This window comes from Cheilinus undulatus, linkage group 3 (assembly GCF_018320785.1).
Source record: "Cheilinus undulatus linkage group 3, ASM1832078v1, whole genome shotgun sequence".
Taxonomy (NCBI): Eukaryota; Metazoa; Chordata; class Actinopteri; order Labriformes; family Labridae; genus Cheilinus; species Cheilinus undulatus.
In genome coordinates this window covers 14,445,417-14,462,494 of record NC_054867.1, presented here as the reverse complement: position 1 = coordinate 14,462,494, position 17,078 = coordinate 14,445,417, and the positions used below count along the sequence as shown (strand labels likewise).

The window sequence follows — 17,078 nt, the reverse complement described above, 5'->3', positions numbered from 1 at the left end:
ATGAGCCCACTTGGCAGTGCAAGTTTTTGATGGCTGTTCAAGAAAAACAGCGAGGCGGTAGCAGCAGACTGCCACGAGTCCCACACATCTCCCAAACGTGTTCTTCCCATATTATTTAAAGGGTAGGAAAGCCGTGGCAGCACCTGCTCCACACAATGCTGCAGCTCTTGTGCAGAGGCAGATAAATGGCCCTCTAGACCCTCCTCTTCTCTCTGCTCTCAGGCGCCATGCAGGGAGCATGAAAAGGCCGAGAGATTATGCCTCCCATGGGGCCTGCCTTCAGTGGGCCGGGGGTTAGAGGCATACAGAGCAGAAATCTGCAGGCATGCCGATAAATGAAAAGTGAGTTTTGTACTTGCACACTTAGGACACATGTGCTTGGGAATGTTCACCGGAAATCCATGGACTGTATTAACAAGGACACCTGGATTCACAGGGATAATGTAGTTTGGATGAAAAGTGGCCAAAGTTCATTTCAAAGAGGCCCCGCTGTGTCTTTTCCTTGGAATACAAAAAGATGGGAAGCTTAATGGAGCCATTCCTATCCTGTGTGCCTTGAGAAACATGTCTGTCATTTCATGAACAAACAGCTGAGTGTTTGCTTCTTCCTCCAGATGGTAGACTTTCCACCCCCTCAGTTCTTTTTGTTCCTCCCACTGTGTTTCTTATTGTCTAATCCTTCTGGCTCACAGAGCTCTATAGGCTACAGTGACTGATTTAGACTCCCTTTGACTTCTGCAGAGCAAAAAAACAAATCTAAAAGTGACACCGTTAGACAATTCCAGCATACAAAGACTTTCCTGTGCAAATCATCTGCTGGTAAAGGTGCAGCTCTCATCAGAGACTCAGCCTCTGCTCTTTTCTCGTGCACAGTCCAAAGAAATCTCAGACAAGTTACGCAACAACACCCACTCTCCTTAAGTTTCATACCAATGACCACATTTTATAAACTGAATCCTTCTTGGATGTGGATGGAAAGTTGAAAGGGGATTTTGTAGATGAGAAAATTGTTCATCCACGAGGTAAAAGGAGAAACGGAAATGAAGACAAAACTTATGTTCCAGGAGCAATTCTAGCCTGGCTCTCTGCAAAGTAACAAAATCTTACAGGCAACACTTACATTACGTCTTTGCTTCACCAAATTAACCATATTTGATACACTATTTTTTGAGATCTCTACATACTTAACAACTGATAGTTCTTCCTAAAAAAGTTTTAAGCAAGATTGGTCACTTGCTTAAAACTTTCTTTAACCAATAAATTTGCAACTACCCAGTTTGCAACTATAAAACCTCACTTCTTCTTGGAAGGCTTTCCATCAGATTTTGGAGTGTTTTTGAGGGAATTAGTGTCCTTTCATTCTGCAGATCATTTATGAGGTCAAGCACTGATGTTGATGATGACAAGAAGGCCCAGCTTGTAATCTCCATTCCAGTTCATCCCAAAGGTGCTCAGTGGAGTTGAAGTTGGGGTTCTGTACAGGTCAGTCAACATCTTCCACACTGAAGTCATCAAACCATGTCTTTATAGTCCTTGCTTTGTGCAATGGGGCACAGTCATGTTGGAATGGAAAAGGGTGTTCCCTAAATTGTTACCACCATTGCACAGCATTGTCTAGAATGTCCTTGTATAATAAAGCATTACAATCGTCCTTCGCTGGAGCTAAGGAGCCTAGCCCAAACCCTGAAAAACAGCCCCATACCATTAACCTTCCTCCACCAAACTTCACATTGCAGCCAGGCAGGTAACATTCTCCTGGCATTCGCCAAACTTAGACTCCCCCATCATCTTACTGTAAAACAGAGAAGCGTGAGTCACTCCACAGAACATGTTTCCACTGCTCCACAGCGCCTGTGAGTACCAGATGCTCAAAACAAGAGCCAATAGCAACAGGAGGATATGCTGTTTGGCATTGGCAGAGAAGGTTTGGCAAACTTTTTATGAGCGCAACTCACTTATTCAGCTCTGCTGCTCATCCCACAAAGGCATGTTCCTCACAAATGTGGCACCATTTAAAAGGGAAATAAACAGGCTTCAATGGTAGAAGATTTTTTTAACGAGAACCACTGTTACAACAAAGACATAATCTACCAAACACAAATTTCCTTACTGTTTCTGCTGAGTTTAGTTATAATAACGCTGTGTCAGGTATCAAACACTTGTTTGTACTCCATGTAAGGTGCTGTCTGTAGTGGACTGTCTATCTCATTTGGCAGCACGACAAAAAACATTTCAGGCAATACTCCATCTGCCAATAATGACCAATGCACAAAAATCCTGTAGCAACAACAGCCAGGGAAAGTTAATAGATAACAGTCGAATTTAACTTATAACTGTTACTTTTGTAGGCGTATATTACAGTAAAAAAATCATTTTAAATTCTGGGTTTTTAGCTACAAAATTTTTACGCCACATCTCATTGATTGTGTGTGATTGATTGATTTGTGCATATGAATTATGGGGTCATATCTTCAATCATCATTAGAAAAAAAATCAGTCATAGATCAATTGTACTTATAAATTTCGGAACAACAAAAGCCTAGAATTTGTATTGTGTGTTTCTGTGGTCATGCCGGTCCCACTTCTCTCATCCTTCTGTCATATAGAAGAGCAGTAAAACATCACATTACCTTTCCACTGCAATGCATGGTGGTATAGGCTCCTGGGATCATTATGATTGTTTGTAAAATAATTTTTTAAGTGCATTGTAGAGTAGAATAAGTGTACTTTACAGGGAATGCTCACTCAGAATTCAGACAGCACAGAATGCATGTCTATATTTACTCCAGATTCAAAACATTCAATTTTTTTCTACAATTATTCAATGGTTTAGGCCTGACAGGGTAAAACAAACATGATAAAGGGTAGTTACTAGTTTAGTTAAGAATTCCTTCAAGCAGCTTTTGTCATTATGGAGATTTTGACTAGTTTATGTCCTGTCATATGCTACTGAGCTATGCTAACTAGCCATGGTTTTGAAAGTAGCAAACAGACAAAATAGTGGTATCAATATTCTTCTCAGACTTCCTCTTTGCAAATAAACCGGTTTCCCAAAATCTTACATACAAAGAGGTAGCATCCATCTTCATTATCAGTGTGTTTGAATGGTATAGAGTAAAGAAAAAGTGCCAACTGCTAGCCAACCCCCAGCCCTGTAACCCAGTATCTCTGGCATCCAGAAGCATCGTAGTTAATCTCATTTCTCGTCACAGCAGTTTAGAAGTACGCCTCAAGGATAGAGTTACAGTCCATCATTTCATCAGTCCCCTTGACATGCTACTGCACTTCTAAACCTATTACACATGATCCAAGTAATCTGACACTGGGGCAGCATGATGACAGAAAAATGACTTAATTTAGAGAAAACAGAGCAACTCAAGTGAATCTTTGAGTAAAAAAGCATTCTGCATTAGTTCGATACTGAAAACATCACCTTTACAGTCCTCTTGAGACATTTTCTTGGATGAAATGAAACCAAGCAAGCACTGGGGCTTTAAGAGGGCAATATTCATGGAGCTTGGTTGCTAAGATCCATAGGACGGGGGTTCCTATGCGGTATTGTTCGTTGGGGAGAAGAGAGAAAGAAGTGAGCAAAGATTGATGAGAACGGTCAGTCTGTTGAGCTCCTCACTCAATGGCGCTTTCTCTTGACAAGTCAGGGCTTTTGTCGCGTTGAATTATTTGCCATTAGGGAATCAATGGAAGTGCAGTGAAAAGGATTTGGAACGCAGTCTGCATAGATTAGTGGAGTTTAGGGTTAAAGGGAGACCATTGTGCTTATGTGATTTGTTATTTAGAATCACCTAGAGGCAGGTAGCAAACGTTCATAAGTGTCTGTTTATGTCTGCATTTAAGCGTTCATAATAACAGCATTAGGTAGATGTTACCACCATTTAGAGACATCTGCTACCTAAGAAAGACAGACCTGCAGACACTGATTATATGGTTGGAGCTGGGACAACAGACACAGAGATAAACATTAAACCAAGAGCTTTGTACTTAGAAAGTCCAATTACACCCTTACTTCCACCAAAATGAACAGTTCCCAACAGTAGCGGAGCTCAGGCAAAACCAACCTGCCACACACGATGCCTGTTAAACAAACTAAATCACAACAAGGCTGAAAATTAGAATTGAAAACCACATCAAGGCTTTGTGAGTTGCATGGCAGAGTTTTCCAGGCATGACGCCAGAACTAAACAGAGTTCATTTGTTCTATTCTACAGCAAATTATAATTCATTATGGTTCATTCTAGCAAAATACCCTCTTAATTCAATAACCTGCCAAAACAAGCCGTCGCTCTCTTGACATGATAAACTGCCAGACATTTGTTGTGCTCAGAGTTTGACAGCTGATTGGAGCTAATAGAGAGGTTATAAAAACGTCTTTGTGTAGTGTATGTACTCTCTGTCTGACCTTGGAAGAGCGATTCTTTTGTTCATCAGTGCATCTACATTTTAAACTCAAGCTTGAAGAAACCTCTGTGCATCATTCTGAAGAAGTTATCAGTAAACAAAAATCACTATAAACATACACTGTTCAGAGTTAGTGATCAATACTTACCAAAAGTGCAACACCAGAATCAATCATATTGGTGAGTTAGATCAAAATATATAACTTACGGTGTTCAATCATTTTTTCTACCCTCTTTAAAAAAAAATCAATTTGTTTTATTTTGTTTAAATATTGCCATTTTCAAATGTCATGTGTACTTAATTATAGTAATAACATCATTGTGGAAGTGGCTGGCATTGCCTTTATACCATTTAGCTGTCAACATTTTCCTATCAATCTAGACGCTAATGCTAAAGTACTGCCAGATATTAGCAGCTAATAGATGGTCAAGAAACACAATGAAATAATTCTGAATCAGTAAAATTCATGCTGCTGCAGAGTGAATAATCCTATATGCCAAAATTTAAAAAATAAATTTAGCTGATACCGATATCAGTATTTAAATGTAGCTCAGGCAAAACAGCCAAAATATTGGTTAAAAATATATGCGGAAATTTTCATAGCTACCGATAATTCCCTTTTAAGCTAACAGCAACCAATGACAATGGTATCGTGCATCCTTTATCCATAAAAAAAAGCATAACACTGATGCAGCAGTGAGTTTCAACTAGGGTTAACGGTCTTGTCCAAGGAGACATCACATGTGACTGCAAGAGCTGGTGACTGAACAACTCACTCTGCCTACTGAGCCACAGTCGCCTCATTACAATCATAAAAATTAAAACTAATGGAAAAGTTTGAGGTAATCTAAGTAATCAACTAAAATATTAACTGTACTGTGCAGAACTTGTTTCAGCCAAAAATTGAGGACGAGGTAAGGTGTGTAACGGTGAGTAGGCCCACCTGAGGGCACCATTGGGGTGGGAAGGCAGATTGACACAACCCATGTAGTGCTCTGGATCTCTTTGCATATTACCAGAGGCATCAGAAAACAATCTGATAAAAATATAACAAAGTCCACACCTCTAGGGCAGAAAAAGGGGTGGATGTAACGACTAAGCATGGCCTAAGGTACCGTACAGGTGGACAGCAGTGTTGCAAGCCCCTGGTCATGCTGTGCATGTACAAAGGGCCCGAAAACTGCGGATGGTCTCCAGGCGTATTTTCTAGGCATAAAAAGGCCAAGACAAAGGAGATGCCGTTGAGCTTGACCTTTGCTTTCTATCATCTCAAGAACATCTCTAGACTCCGACCATCACTTCCAGACCCTATGGGAGAAACCCTCATTCACTCCTTCATAACCTCCCGTCTAGACTACTGCAATGGAGTCCTGTCAAGGGTACCGAGCAAAACCCTGGACAGGCTCCAGTATGTCCCAAACTCTGCTGCTAGACTTCTCACCCACACTAGACCCTGGCAAAACATCACTCCAACTCTTATCCACCTTCACTGGCTCCCTATCGAGTCCCGTATCAACTAAAAAATCCTCCTCCTCACATACAAATCTCTCCATGCCCTGGCTCCTCAGTACCTTTCTCATCTCCTCCATCCATACACACCATCCTGCAACCTTCGGTCTTCAGACACTGGCCTACTTTCCATTCCCAAAACCAAACTCGAACCTATGGAGACAGAGCCTACAGTGCTGCAGCCCCCACCCTCTGGAACACTCTTCATGCAGACATCCGTAGCACTCCATCTCTGGACATTTTCAAAAAACGTCTCAAGCACCACCTGTTCACCACAGCCTATAAGTCTTCACTAAACCAGCTATTACACTCATCCTGTCCCTCACATAGTTCGTTCATGTTTTAAGTGTTATTGTTAAGCATCCTTGGGTTTCTTCAAAGGTGCCATATAAAGATATTATTATTATTATTATTATTATTATTATTATTATTATCACTGGCTGCCAAGTGACACACATCTGTGTTGACAAGTGTCAAGCTTCACTCTTGCCGCCCTGCTTCCCCTATCCAGCCCCAATATGTGACACATTAGTTTGATTGTTATGAATCCTATAAATACCCTACATGCCTAGAACACATGAACATGACATCTAGTCATTTTAATGACTTAATATATTTCAGTGCAGAAATTCAACATTATAGAATCATTAATGTCTTTTTTTATACACTGTACATTTTAGGATTTCAAAATCCACGTCTAAAAAGCCATGCCAAGCTATGCCATGTGTGTTGTTGAACTTAGTTTAACTGTTTTTGAGTGAAAGTGGGCCAATGTCCATGACAAAAAATCTTATTTCAGTCTTGAACGGAGTCATTAAAAAATATATAATTCTATACGTGCAAATGATCTTTCGTGTTTACTAAAAAAAAGAAAAGCAGATTCATGGGCCATTTCTTATCAAGGGAATTTGCACTGTGTACTTAAATGAGTTGTGCTGAAGATGGGGATGGGGGATAGGGTGTTTCAAATATGGGGTGTCATTTTCTTACTCCCTGTCAAATTTCTTTGATGACTGTGTTGATATCGATATGATGATGGTTTAAGACACTCATCAAATGCTTAACAAGACAGTGTTCCCCATATTTTACCTGTAGTATAGAAGCTCTGATTCCAGCTGGAGGATGTGTCTCTGCAGAGCTGGAACATGATTGGCTTTGGCCTCCAGTTCCTTCACCTTACTCAATCCATTGAGCAGTGCCTGTCTGGCCTCCTCCACCTTCCTCCTCATGCCCACCTGCTCCCTCTTCAAGGCCTGGTTGCATTCCTCCAGAGCTGCCACAGTCTCTTTAGAGCTCCACAGCTCCTTCTCTAGTCTCTGATTACACAACATGGCCTCTTCTACCTGTTTGTCTCTGGAGTTCTGCAGAAGCTCGATCTCTTGGACAAGGTTCTGCAGACTCTTCAGGTTGCTGTAGTTGCTGCTTTGCATGTTAGTGTTGACGATACTTTTCGGGGGAGGTTGTTTCTGCTGGGCAACAAAACAGCCATCCTCTGGTTTGTGTTTGGAGTGGCTTTTCCATAGCCCTACCTGGAGAGAAAAGAAACAGGTAACGTGTTATGTCAAGTTATCCCCAAAACCAGTGTTGCATCTGCTTAGTTAGGTTCTAGAAAATTGTTTTGAAGATTGAGTTAAAGTTGCTCTTCAACAAAAGTCTTACACTAAAAATTTTACTCAACGACTATTTAGGTTTTGCTCAGTTCTAAGTCATTGATCAACAATATTAGACACTTCGGTTTTAGATAGGCAATTTAGTCTGCTGTTTTACACAGTTTTGCTATAACTGATGCTTTATTACTAGATTATAAACTTGATGCCTCAAAAATGGGTTACAAGTATTAATAAAAGTTAGGGTAGTCAAATCCTTTGTGAAAATGAAGGAAGTATAAATGTTGTAAAAAGACATACCTTTTGAAGCTACAACTGTCAATGTGTCATGATAAGGTATGATAGCATGTTTTTGCCATTTCCAATAAACCAAGTTGCCCTCTGAAGAGTCTGTGTTGTGACTGGTACTTTAGTTAATGTTTAATAAGTCACAGTTACAAATCCTTTGTGTATCAGTTATAAGTCATGGGTTACCAGGATGTGGAAAATCCCTGCAGCTGGTGTTTACTTTCCTTCAGGATGACAGTTGCTTTGTCTGTTTGGTAGTTCATTGCATTCAACACTACTCCAGTGAACAGTCGAAACACATAAGAAAGTGTAGGAAAGCATCCAAATGCAATAAAAAAACTCCAAATGTGTTAATAGTAATAAGAATAGAGATAGTGGAATTTTAAAATGTGGGGATTAGTTATGATTAAACTACAGAAATTCTGAGATTGCAATTTAAAATTGCATTTTTAAGTTTGCTTTTTCAGTACTGTTTAGATCATTATCACTCCAGTAGCAAATAGTAACAATGATTATCTTTCTCATTATTATTATTATGAGACCTTAATACCATTATTAATGCCATTGATATCAACACAAGGATCTTCAGCACCAAACTACAATGGTTATGTTCAAACTGCAGGCTTTAATGCTCAATTCTGATCTTTTGCTCTGATCTGATTTTTTTCTTTGGCTGTTCACACTGCAGTCGAATTCCAAAAGATCAGATGTGAGTATAATTTAGTACCACATATGAAAGTGGCCTGAATCTGATCCTATAAGATTAGATTCAGCGTGACTAGTGCCGTTCACACTGTCCAAAAAAACATCAAGTTCGGGTCACTTTTACCTGCAGTTTCAATGTAGCATAAGTATGAAGTTTTTCACAAAGAGCTGGGTACAAAATGTTTCAGAGGCAGGGGCTGTGCAGCCTAATGTGGTTGGAAACTCATTCTGCATCTGGGGGCTACAAGGTGAGGAGTCTAGCTTAGTGTGTGGGTGTTCCTGAGCTGGGTCTTTGCCTTTTTCTTAAAGGCAGAGGCAGGGAATCTGCAGCTCAAGTAATACTACAGTGTCATTTAGCAGCTTTATGCCAAAGTGATGTAGATCTGGGACAGGTGTCTGGGACCCCCAGTCTCTCCTGTAACAAAGTCAGCGATGTAAACCACGGAGCTGGCTTTATCTATAGTGCATGCACTTTCAAGATTTCACCTGCCATTACTTATCACAATGTGTAATACTGACATTTAATACCTTTATGGTGTAAATCCTGTTTATGTTTTTTATGTGTTTCCACTGGGACTGATGCTTTGTGCATTATGAGTACCCCCTGTTATCTCTACTGGCCAATAAAACCTGCATATTATGGCCAGTCTGTACTATGTGTTAAGCTCAGCTATAATATTTAAAGGACAGTTTGTTCTTCTTAATTGAAGCAACACTACTGATGTCATATATTTGAGGGAATCTTCACAATAACATTAACCATTTCTGTGATGATGCTGAATTGTTACTGAGTAAATCAGGCTAATGCTTTGCTTGCTAAAGTGGTGCCTTTACTCTTGAAGTGGCTGTAAGAGACCAAGACCAATACAACTCTTTTGTTATCAGGAAGATCTTACTTTAGTTACATGATGAATGTCCATTTTTAGGGTTTTCATATCAGATTTTAGGAAATAATTGTATTGGAGGCCCTAATTAAGATATATCCCCCCCCCCCCAGACAATGCATAGCAACCCGTTTCCTGATACAAAACCTGTATATGTTGACATTTTATTGGTTTAATATTATCATGATGACATCATTAAAACATGTGGGCATCATATGCAACATAAGGCAGGCATAGGTTATATGTTTCTCTCACCTGCAGAGCCAAACAGCGAGCATCACTGCTCTGAAGTGCAGCTCTCATGTCCTCAATCAGCTCCCTCAAACTTGCATTCTCATCCTCAAGTTTGGCTATCCGGTCCTCTGCTTCCTCCAGTGCAACTATCTCCTCATAGCACTCTTTGGTGCAGGATCCAAGCCTGCAGCCGGAGGCGTGCCGTCCCTCCGTGGAGGAACAGGAGCTCTCGCTCACACCCACAGACAGCAGCTTCTCTCGCCGCCTCAGAGGGCTTCTCAGGCGGATCTGAGTCTCTATGTGCTCGCTGTCCTTCCCCACCAGCAGCCGGCCGTTCTCATACTGACAGCCCGCCTTGGTGCTGAAGTATCCGCACAGTTTGGCGTGGAAGTGTCTGAAGGTGAGCTCGCTGGGTAAAGTGTCCAGAAGTCCAGCGCATTCTGTGTCCTCTGAGTCTTTGTTCAGTCCTAAAACTTCACACAAGATGTTAAAATCCTCCACTGGAATCTTACCTCCACCTTGATAGTCGATATGATGGAAAATCTCCTGGAGGTACTGATCCAATCCGGTTGCCAAAACTATGATTTCGTTCTCCACTCCTCGGTCCAGTCCGTAATGGTAAGCCAGAGTGCTGACTATCCATTGTGTCCTGCGCGCTGGTCGGCTGTACGGGTCAATAGAGTCTATTGCATCCATCACTTCTACCGAGCAACATCATATTTCCATAAACTTTGTTCAGTTACTTTGTTTCCTCTAACGTCTTTTGTGTGATTCGTGTTCATCCCCTCTCTGGAAACCTCGAGCCGACTGGCGGAGCAGAAACGAGGCGTGTGTTAAAACACAGATTTGAATTAAGCACTGCCCCCCAAAACTAAAAGCAGGGGTCCCAACCAGGAGCCAGAGTAGCATGCACATCTACTATAACGGTATCCTAGTGCCGTTTGCAGGAGTTTGGGCTAATTGCCACCAGGTGTATAAACTTTGGCATTCACTAGGGTTAGACCTGGTTAAGATGTAAGATACCCAAGGGACTAATACACTGTGGTGCAGAGGTGTACTGCCCTTTTTCAACTCAAGTGTTTAACGGCATGCTTTTGGCCTTTTTTGCACAGTCTGCACTTTACTTTGTCCTTCCTGCAGCATATGCGTTTGCACTTTTGTTTAAACTTCAATATTTTTTAAATTCTAATAAGCTACGACGCCCATTTCCTCACACAAAGCTCAGTAAAACTCTGCTCTTCCCTGCCCTCACCCGTTATGCACCTATTAAGCCAGCATAGTTTAAATAAATCGACTTATCTGTCCAAATTATCCGCTGATGTGTTTCTTACCTGGTCACCACCACAGCCTATTCAGTATGCATTCAAGTTCCCCTCGTAAGTTCCAACTCTAAATGGAGCCTGTAAATTAAAGGGTAGCCTCCTACACAGGGGTGGAAAGTTACTAACTCTACAGTGTTGATCCACCAGTGTAGGTTCAACTCTGTATAGAGTCACTTGATCCAAGCTACAACCACTACGATTCCAAATGGGGGGATGTGTGTGTGAAGTTCCCCATCATGCCCTGGGGCAGTGTTAAGATGTATTTAAATGTGTTTATTTAAGTGCTGTAAACATTTTTGGATCTAGATTTATTTGTCACAGAGACGAATAAATGTAGTTTAAAATGTATGCTGATTGATAGCAGTCTAATGCCATCACACAACAGGCTCAAGTAGCTTTGTAACTTTATCTGGAACACATGTTCTATGTGATCCCAATTTTTTAGAATCTTATGGATAAAATCTACATTCTACAGATAAAGACCATCCTAGATTGACTAGGAAGTAGATAAGATATTCCTTTATTAGTCCCACAAGGGGAAATTCCAATTTACAGCAGCAAAAAGTATTTCAGATAAAGCAGGCCGTTGGCAACAATGGTGGACAATCTTTCCCTTGATCTCAAATTCTCATGTTTCAAAAGCTACTAAATACTATTATACCTATACAAAGATACTATTACCATTAAATCTTCCAGTAATGCAATCTTTATATGTGATTAATTGCGATATTAATCACAAAACCTATAATGAATTTGATTTTTTTTTTTTTTTTTAATTGACTGACAGTACTAGTTTATTTGTGTTTGAATGTCACCTGTTGTAGTGATCCCTGCTGTGTCTATTGGTCATGTTTCCGATGGACTGTTGTTTTAGATGTGAGACACATTTGCACCATGAGTAAAGTTATTCACTGAGTAACAGTTTGACCATAGACCATAGAGACCATCGCTAACCATCATTAGCACAGCACTGGCAGTATAGCCACATTACAATGCAACAAAAACTTTCCCTTCCCAATTAAGTGTAGATAAATTTAGTGAGGGCCGATATATGCACTTTTAAGGTGTTGAATTTTACTATAAATGCATTGAACACTTGCAGTCTTGCTGTGTAGAGGTGTATCCTTACCTTAACAACCTGGTTGGAGAGCTGTTTTTTTAGCATAGATATTTTACTGTACAAGTACTCTGTAGTTGGCCTAATCAGTACTTAAAGTAATTTTTAAATGAAATACTTTTTACTTTTACTTGATTAGATGTATAGACCAGTACTTTTAGCACATTTTCACAAAAACAACTGTACTTTTACTTGAGTACAACAGTCATGTACTTTTTCCACTTTTGCTTCTCCAACACTAATAATAACTTAGGCTACAATACTGTGAACGACAAGTTGAGAAGTTATGATAAATAACACATGAATAAAGTTGAATAAATAAATTAAAATCAGCAACAAAATTTACTCGAATCACATCTGCATCTTGATTTAATGTCACACCTGTGTAATTTGAGCAAGAGCTAGCACCTCCATGTCGGCTAGTCCTAGCCTAGCCTTTTATTTTAATATTTTTAGTGAAAACCACTTTGAGGCGCCATGTTTTATCCTATATTAACTACCTGAAAACGCCCATTTGTAAAAACTTGACCACTGTTGTCAAAGTTCTCACTATCCACCTCCTACCTTTACTAAAAATAAGTGTAGGCTGACTGTCGTTTAAGTTTTAACCTCCCTCTCGATTTTTTTTTTAATTGAAGAGAACGATAAACTCCCGGATATAGTGAACGTTCAATCGGAGGAATTCCGATCTTCCCAACAGCACGTGAAAGCAGCCACACACCTCTCTTTATTCACTACAACGGTTGTCATGGTGACGCGCTGCTCTCCCAGAAATCAAATAGTTGGACAGGAGAAGTTTGTGTGACAGCCCAGTAGTTTAGAGCCAGACGAGGACAGATAGCTGTTATTTTTCATTTAACGAGTCAGCATGTTTGAAAATATTTTCTGACTAAAATGACAGGAAGTGTAGGTGTTTGTGTCTGTCACAAAGCCTTCTTCAAGATGACTTTCAGAAATGTTTGCTAGCGTTAGCTTAACTTTGAACCCCTCAGACTTTTCATAGTCTAACCAACAGAGAACCAAGGTGAGTGCAATGAAACAGTGACACTGGCTTGAACATCTTAATTAATAGCCTACTATTTTAATTGTTCTTCTCAAACTATTGATTTGGGTCAAGTTGCCTCCCTTTGAATGTGTACTGTAAGTTTATTTAAAAGAATTTATGTAAACCACTTTTTAAAGCAGTTTAGATAACACCATAGAAAGGCTTCATGCTGTCTTGTTATCACTTTATTATTTCGTTAAATCTAAAGCAGGATTTTTTTTTTGTATTTGACTGTCAAATATATCATGCACAAGATCTCTTACTGTGTGTAAAGCACTTTGTAAACAACTGTTTTTTAAAGTGCTCTATAAATGACGTTATTATAATTCGCTTTGATACATAGATACAGACCTCTTGAATGTAAAACGTGTGGGAAATTACAACTATTTTTTGAGTTATCAGAGCAATACTTTCAACATACCCACTTAGTAGCTACACCACCTTATCAGGGTGAATTGGGAAGCTGTTAAGATAAAGTGGGCCAGTTGTGATTTCTTATGAAATCTTTGAAATTTTAACAGCAATTTGAAACCAGATATTTTCTTTGATGTGCAACAGGAACAACAACGTGAAAACATGTCATGCTGACATGGCTCCAACTTTGACTACATAGTCACATAATGAGAGACTAAAATCATGCTTTAAAATTATACTGAGTACAGTATTGCCAAGTATTTTGAATATGAGCAATTAGCTCGGTGTTAGCAGACATACCCAATATTGGCATTGGTATCTGTGCATCCCTACTTGTAATTCAACTGTTTTTATTGCTTTTCTTGAACTTTAACCTCAAAAATCCATCATCTGTTATTTCTCATATACTCTTGTCTCACAGTGTTTCTCATGAAGAGTATTCCTGTCGAATTAGACACCATGACCAGCATGTCAGAGACAGCTCTTTGTTACCCACAGTCTGACCCTGATGAAGAAGCTACAGATACAAGAAAAGAAGATGTCACAGTCCTCAAGACTGATATGTTGTCCACAGAGCATGGTTTGGAAAATGGGTCAGGTTCTCCTGAGGATATCACAACACACACAGATGACAGCTCCTATTACATCACATGGACAGTTTACATCGCCTTGGCTGTCCCAAGAGGTAAATTTGCAGCACAGAATAAGTAAACAGTTTACATTAGTTCTGTCATGGGGATTCTGATAATCCATCACACTTGAAGCCAAGAGGACAAGTTAGCATGCAAATCTTTGTGGTTAAATGTTAAAAAAAAACAATAGTTTTCAACAAAGAAATAGTAACTACATCCTTGATCTAATTATTTTCTTCATCGTCAGGGGAAGAGATGGATGCTCCTAAAACTCCAGAAAAGGCTCACAGATCAAATAGAGCTTCTTCTGCTGTGGTGAAAAGCCATAAAGCCCAGAGCTACTATCACATTGAATACAAGCTGTTGCCAGATGATACAGAGGCAGTGAAAGTGGATCTAGTTGTGTTTGGACCAGTGGCAAAAATATACAAAGAGGATGAGGTCAAGGTAACCCTGAGCTGATGAATGATTGTGTCTTTGTGTCACCATAATGAACAATTAATGAATATCCTGAATGAACAACAATAAAGTGCCTGCATTGAGTTACATTAAATTATGAATGATGATATCTTCAACCAGAACATTTCATAGAACTAGGAGTACTTTTAATGCAAAAATAAATATTTGACTGTTGTTACAGATTGTGACAACATGGTATGAAGGGGATCGGATATGGACTGGTATGATCCAGGAAGTCAACACCAGGGTTAACAGGGATACACTGATCAGTCTGCTTTCTCATAAGATCAAGCTCCAGGTATGGAACAGTAAGGACAAATTGTCCAGCCAGGCCTGCTATGACAGGCTGAAAGCCTTAAAACTGCCTCAGGATCCCCCTGAAGAATCAGCTGACTCCAGTTGTAAGTAGGACTTTTCATTCATTTTCTAAATGGGACCTGAAAAAATAATATTTTGTTCACTGTGTTATATAAACACAGTATAAAATGAATTATTAAATCAAAGGTGGAATCAAGTCTATGGCCAACAAAATGAGGGTTTTATGTGCAAAGACTTCAAACACATCCAAGAAGCAAAACAGTGATGACCTGCTTAGAAGCCATTCAGATGCAGGTTCTGAAAAAGGTAAAAGTTAATGTTATCCCACCCATAATACCATTTGATAAAGTATTGAAGCAACATTGTGTCTATATTCTCAAACATCATGTTGGTACACATTATAGTGTAATTTCATGTCTGCTATGTTAGACAATAATTAACCTCTCTCTTGAAAACAGGTGTCAAAAATTCCACATCAGATGCTTCTGATGTTAAACTCATCGATAAAAGTTGCATAGTGTCGGCTGAAATTAGTCCCATGCGTTTGTTGGCAGGTGAGTCCAGCTTTGATTCACATTTTCAACTTGGTTCAGGATGCTTTATTGGCATAAATGGAAACGACCGTTTCTGCCAAGCAAAATATTTGAAATAATCCACATTAACATGCAAACATACAAATCTTACAATTACAATATTTCTTAATGTTGATATACACTTATATACAAGTACATACAGTATAGATACTAGCTTAGACAAAACCACTACATTAAAATTAGATCAAAATTAATAAAATTAATCAAACTACCTATCTGCTTGTCTAATAACGTGGCAGTCAGCTACAAATGTAGCTGGTGGTTAAGGGTATATATTGTGGCTTCTTAGCTAAACTTAGTCTCACTGGTTTGCTGAGTGGCTCTGCTATAGTAACCTGTCTTAGGAAGCCATTTCTGACCGATTTATACAGCATGGAAATTAGGAGAGAGTGAACCCAAGTTTGTGTTTCTTTAAACTTTTACTTTCTTACAAACTATCTCTTCTGGGTTTCACATTCTTATGGCAGCTTGTTTAATATCTACTTTATGATTATGTCAAGTTTCTAAACTGTGCTTTTTCAAACTGTTTAAACAAGCAATGAATATCCAGTTTAACCAAAAGGTCACTTTTGTTTGAAAAAAAAAAGTTTTCAAAGGTCTACTACTATTGAAATGATTTGGCAATAAAATAGAAACAGGACTGTAAATTTGCACAACATTATAGCTGTATTACAAACGTGTTTTTTCCTTCATAATCCGTTTATTAACTTGTTACCTCTAAAAATCTATAAGCTAAAACCTAGGAGCAGATCCACAAAAGAATAGCACTGCGTTCTTGCTGAACCTGTGAAAATGATGCTGATGCAGACACTGTCCACTCCATAGAGCACACGCAAAGTGGAAATTGGCACTAAACTGCACATAACTGCCCTGACAAGCAAACAACGCCCTGGTTGCACCTGTCTTAGTCACATTAAATGCAAATTGGGGAGTTTTCAAAAGATTTGGCACAAATTTGCTTAGTTCAACGTAAGTCCTTTCTGCTCAACATTCCTGCCCTATGAAAGGGGGAGGTTTTGTTGCCACTGTAACTGGGCTGAATACTGCTTGTGCTGTGCTCATGGTGATTATTGCTGGTCTTTGTTCTAAAATGGTAAAGTCCTTATTTTAATATTAATGATTAACACTGGTGTAATGTAATGGGCCAAAAAAGAGAGTACACTCTAGACCTGCCCTCTTTGTTAAGAGTCCTAAAATAACTTGATTATATATTAGTGCAATACAAACAAAGATTCACTGATAGATTGATTGATTGAAATCGTTCCCTTGTTTTGCAAATAAACCTCATGGCAAATAGTATTAAATTCCCAAAGGTCAGTGCTGCAGTAGAACTGGTTGAGTTTTATGCCACATGAACCCATCTATGAATTCAATGCTGTACGCCCCCTGCCCTCCGTACATGTACACATGCAAAATGCACTCAGCTACCAAACTTTTAAAGAGAACCTGGATGCAGACATCCGTTATTGCATGTGTAGCTGACATCTGTAAGCGCTTGTGCATTGAGGTCTCAGTGTTTGAATGGTAAATTGAAA

The 17,078-nt window shown here is 39.4% G+C and overlaps 1 protein-coding gene across 1 annotated transcript in view; it reads right to left on the bottom strand.

Moving 5' to 3' along the window:
• The window catches only part of efcc1 (EF-hand and coiled-coil domain containing 1), a 29,586-nt gene extending 19,159 nt beyond the window's left edge, over positions 1 to 10,427 (bottom strand). The window contains exons 1-2 of the mRNA XM_041783188.1: positions 9,665 to 10,427; positions 7,015 to 7,454 (exon numbers count right to left, since the gene is read on the bottom strand). Coding sequence (XP_041639122.1) covers positions 7,015 to 7,454; positions 9,665 to 10,339 — 1,115 coding nt within the window. The 5' untranslated portion in view covers positions 10,340 to 10,427. The remainder of the gene's footprint in view (positions 1 to 7,014; positions 7,455 to 9,664) is intronic.
• Between the last annotated feature and the right edge of the window lie 6,651 nt (positions 10,428 to 17,078).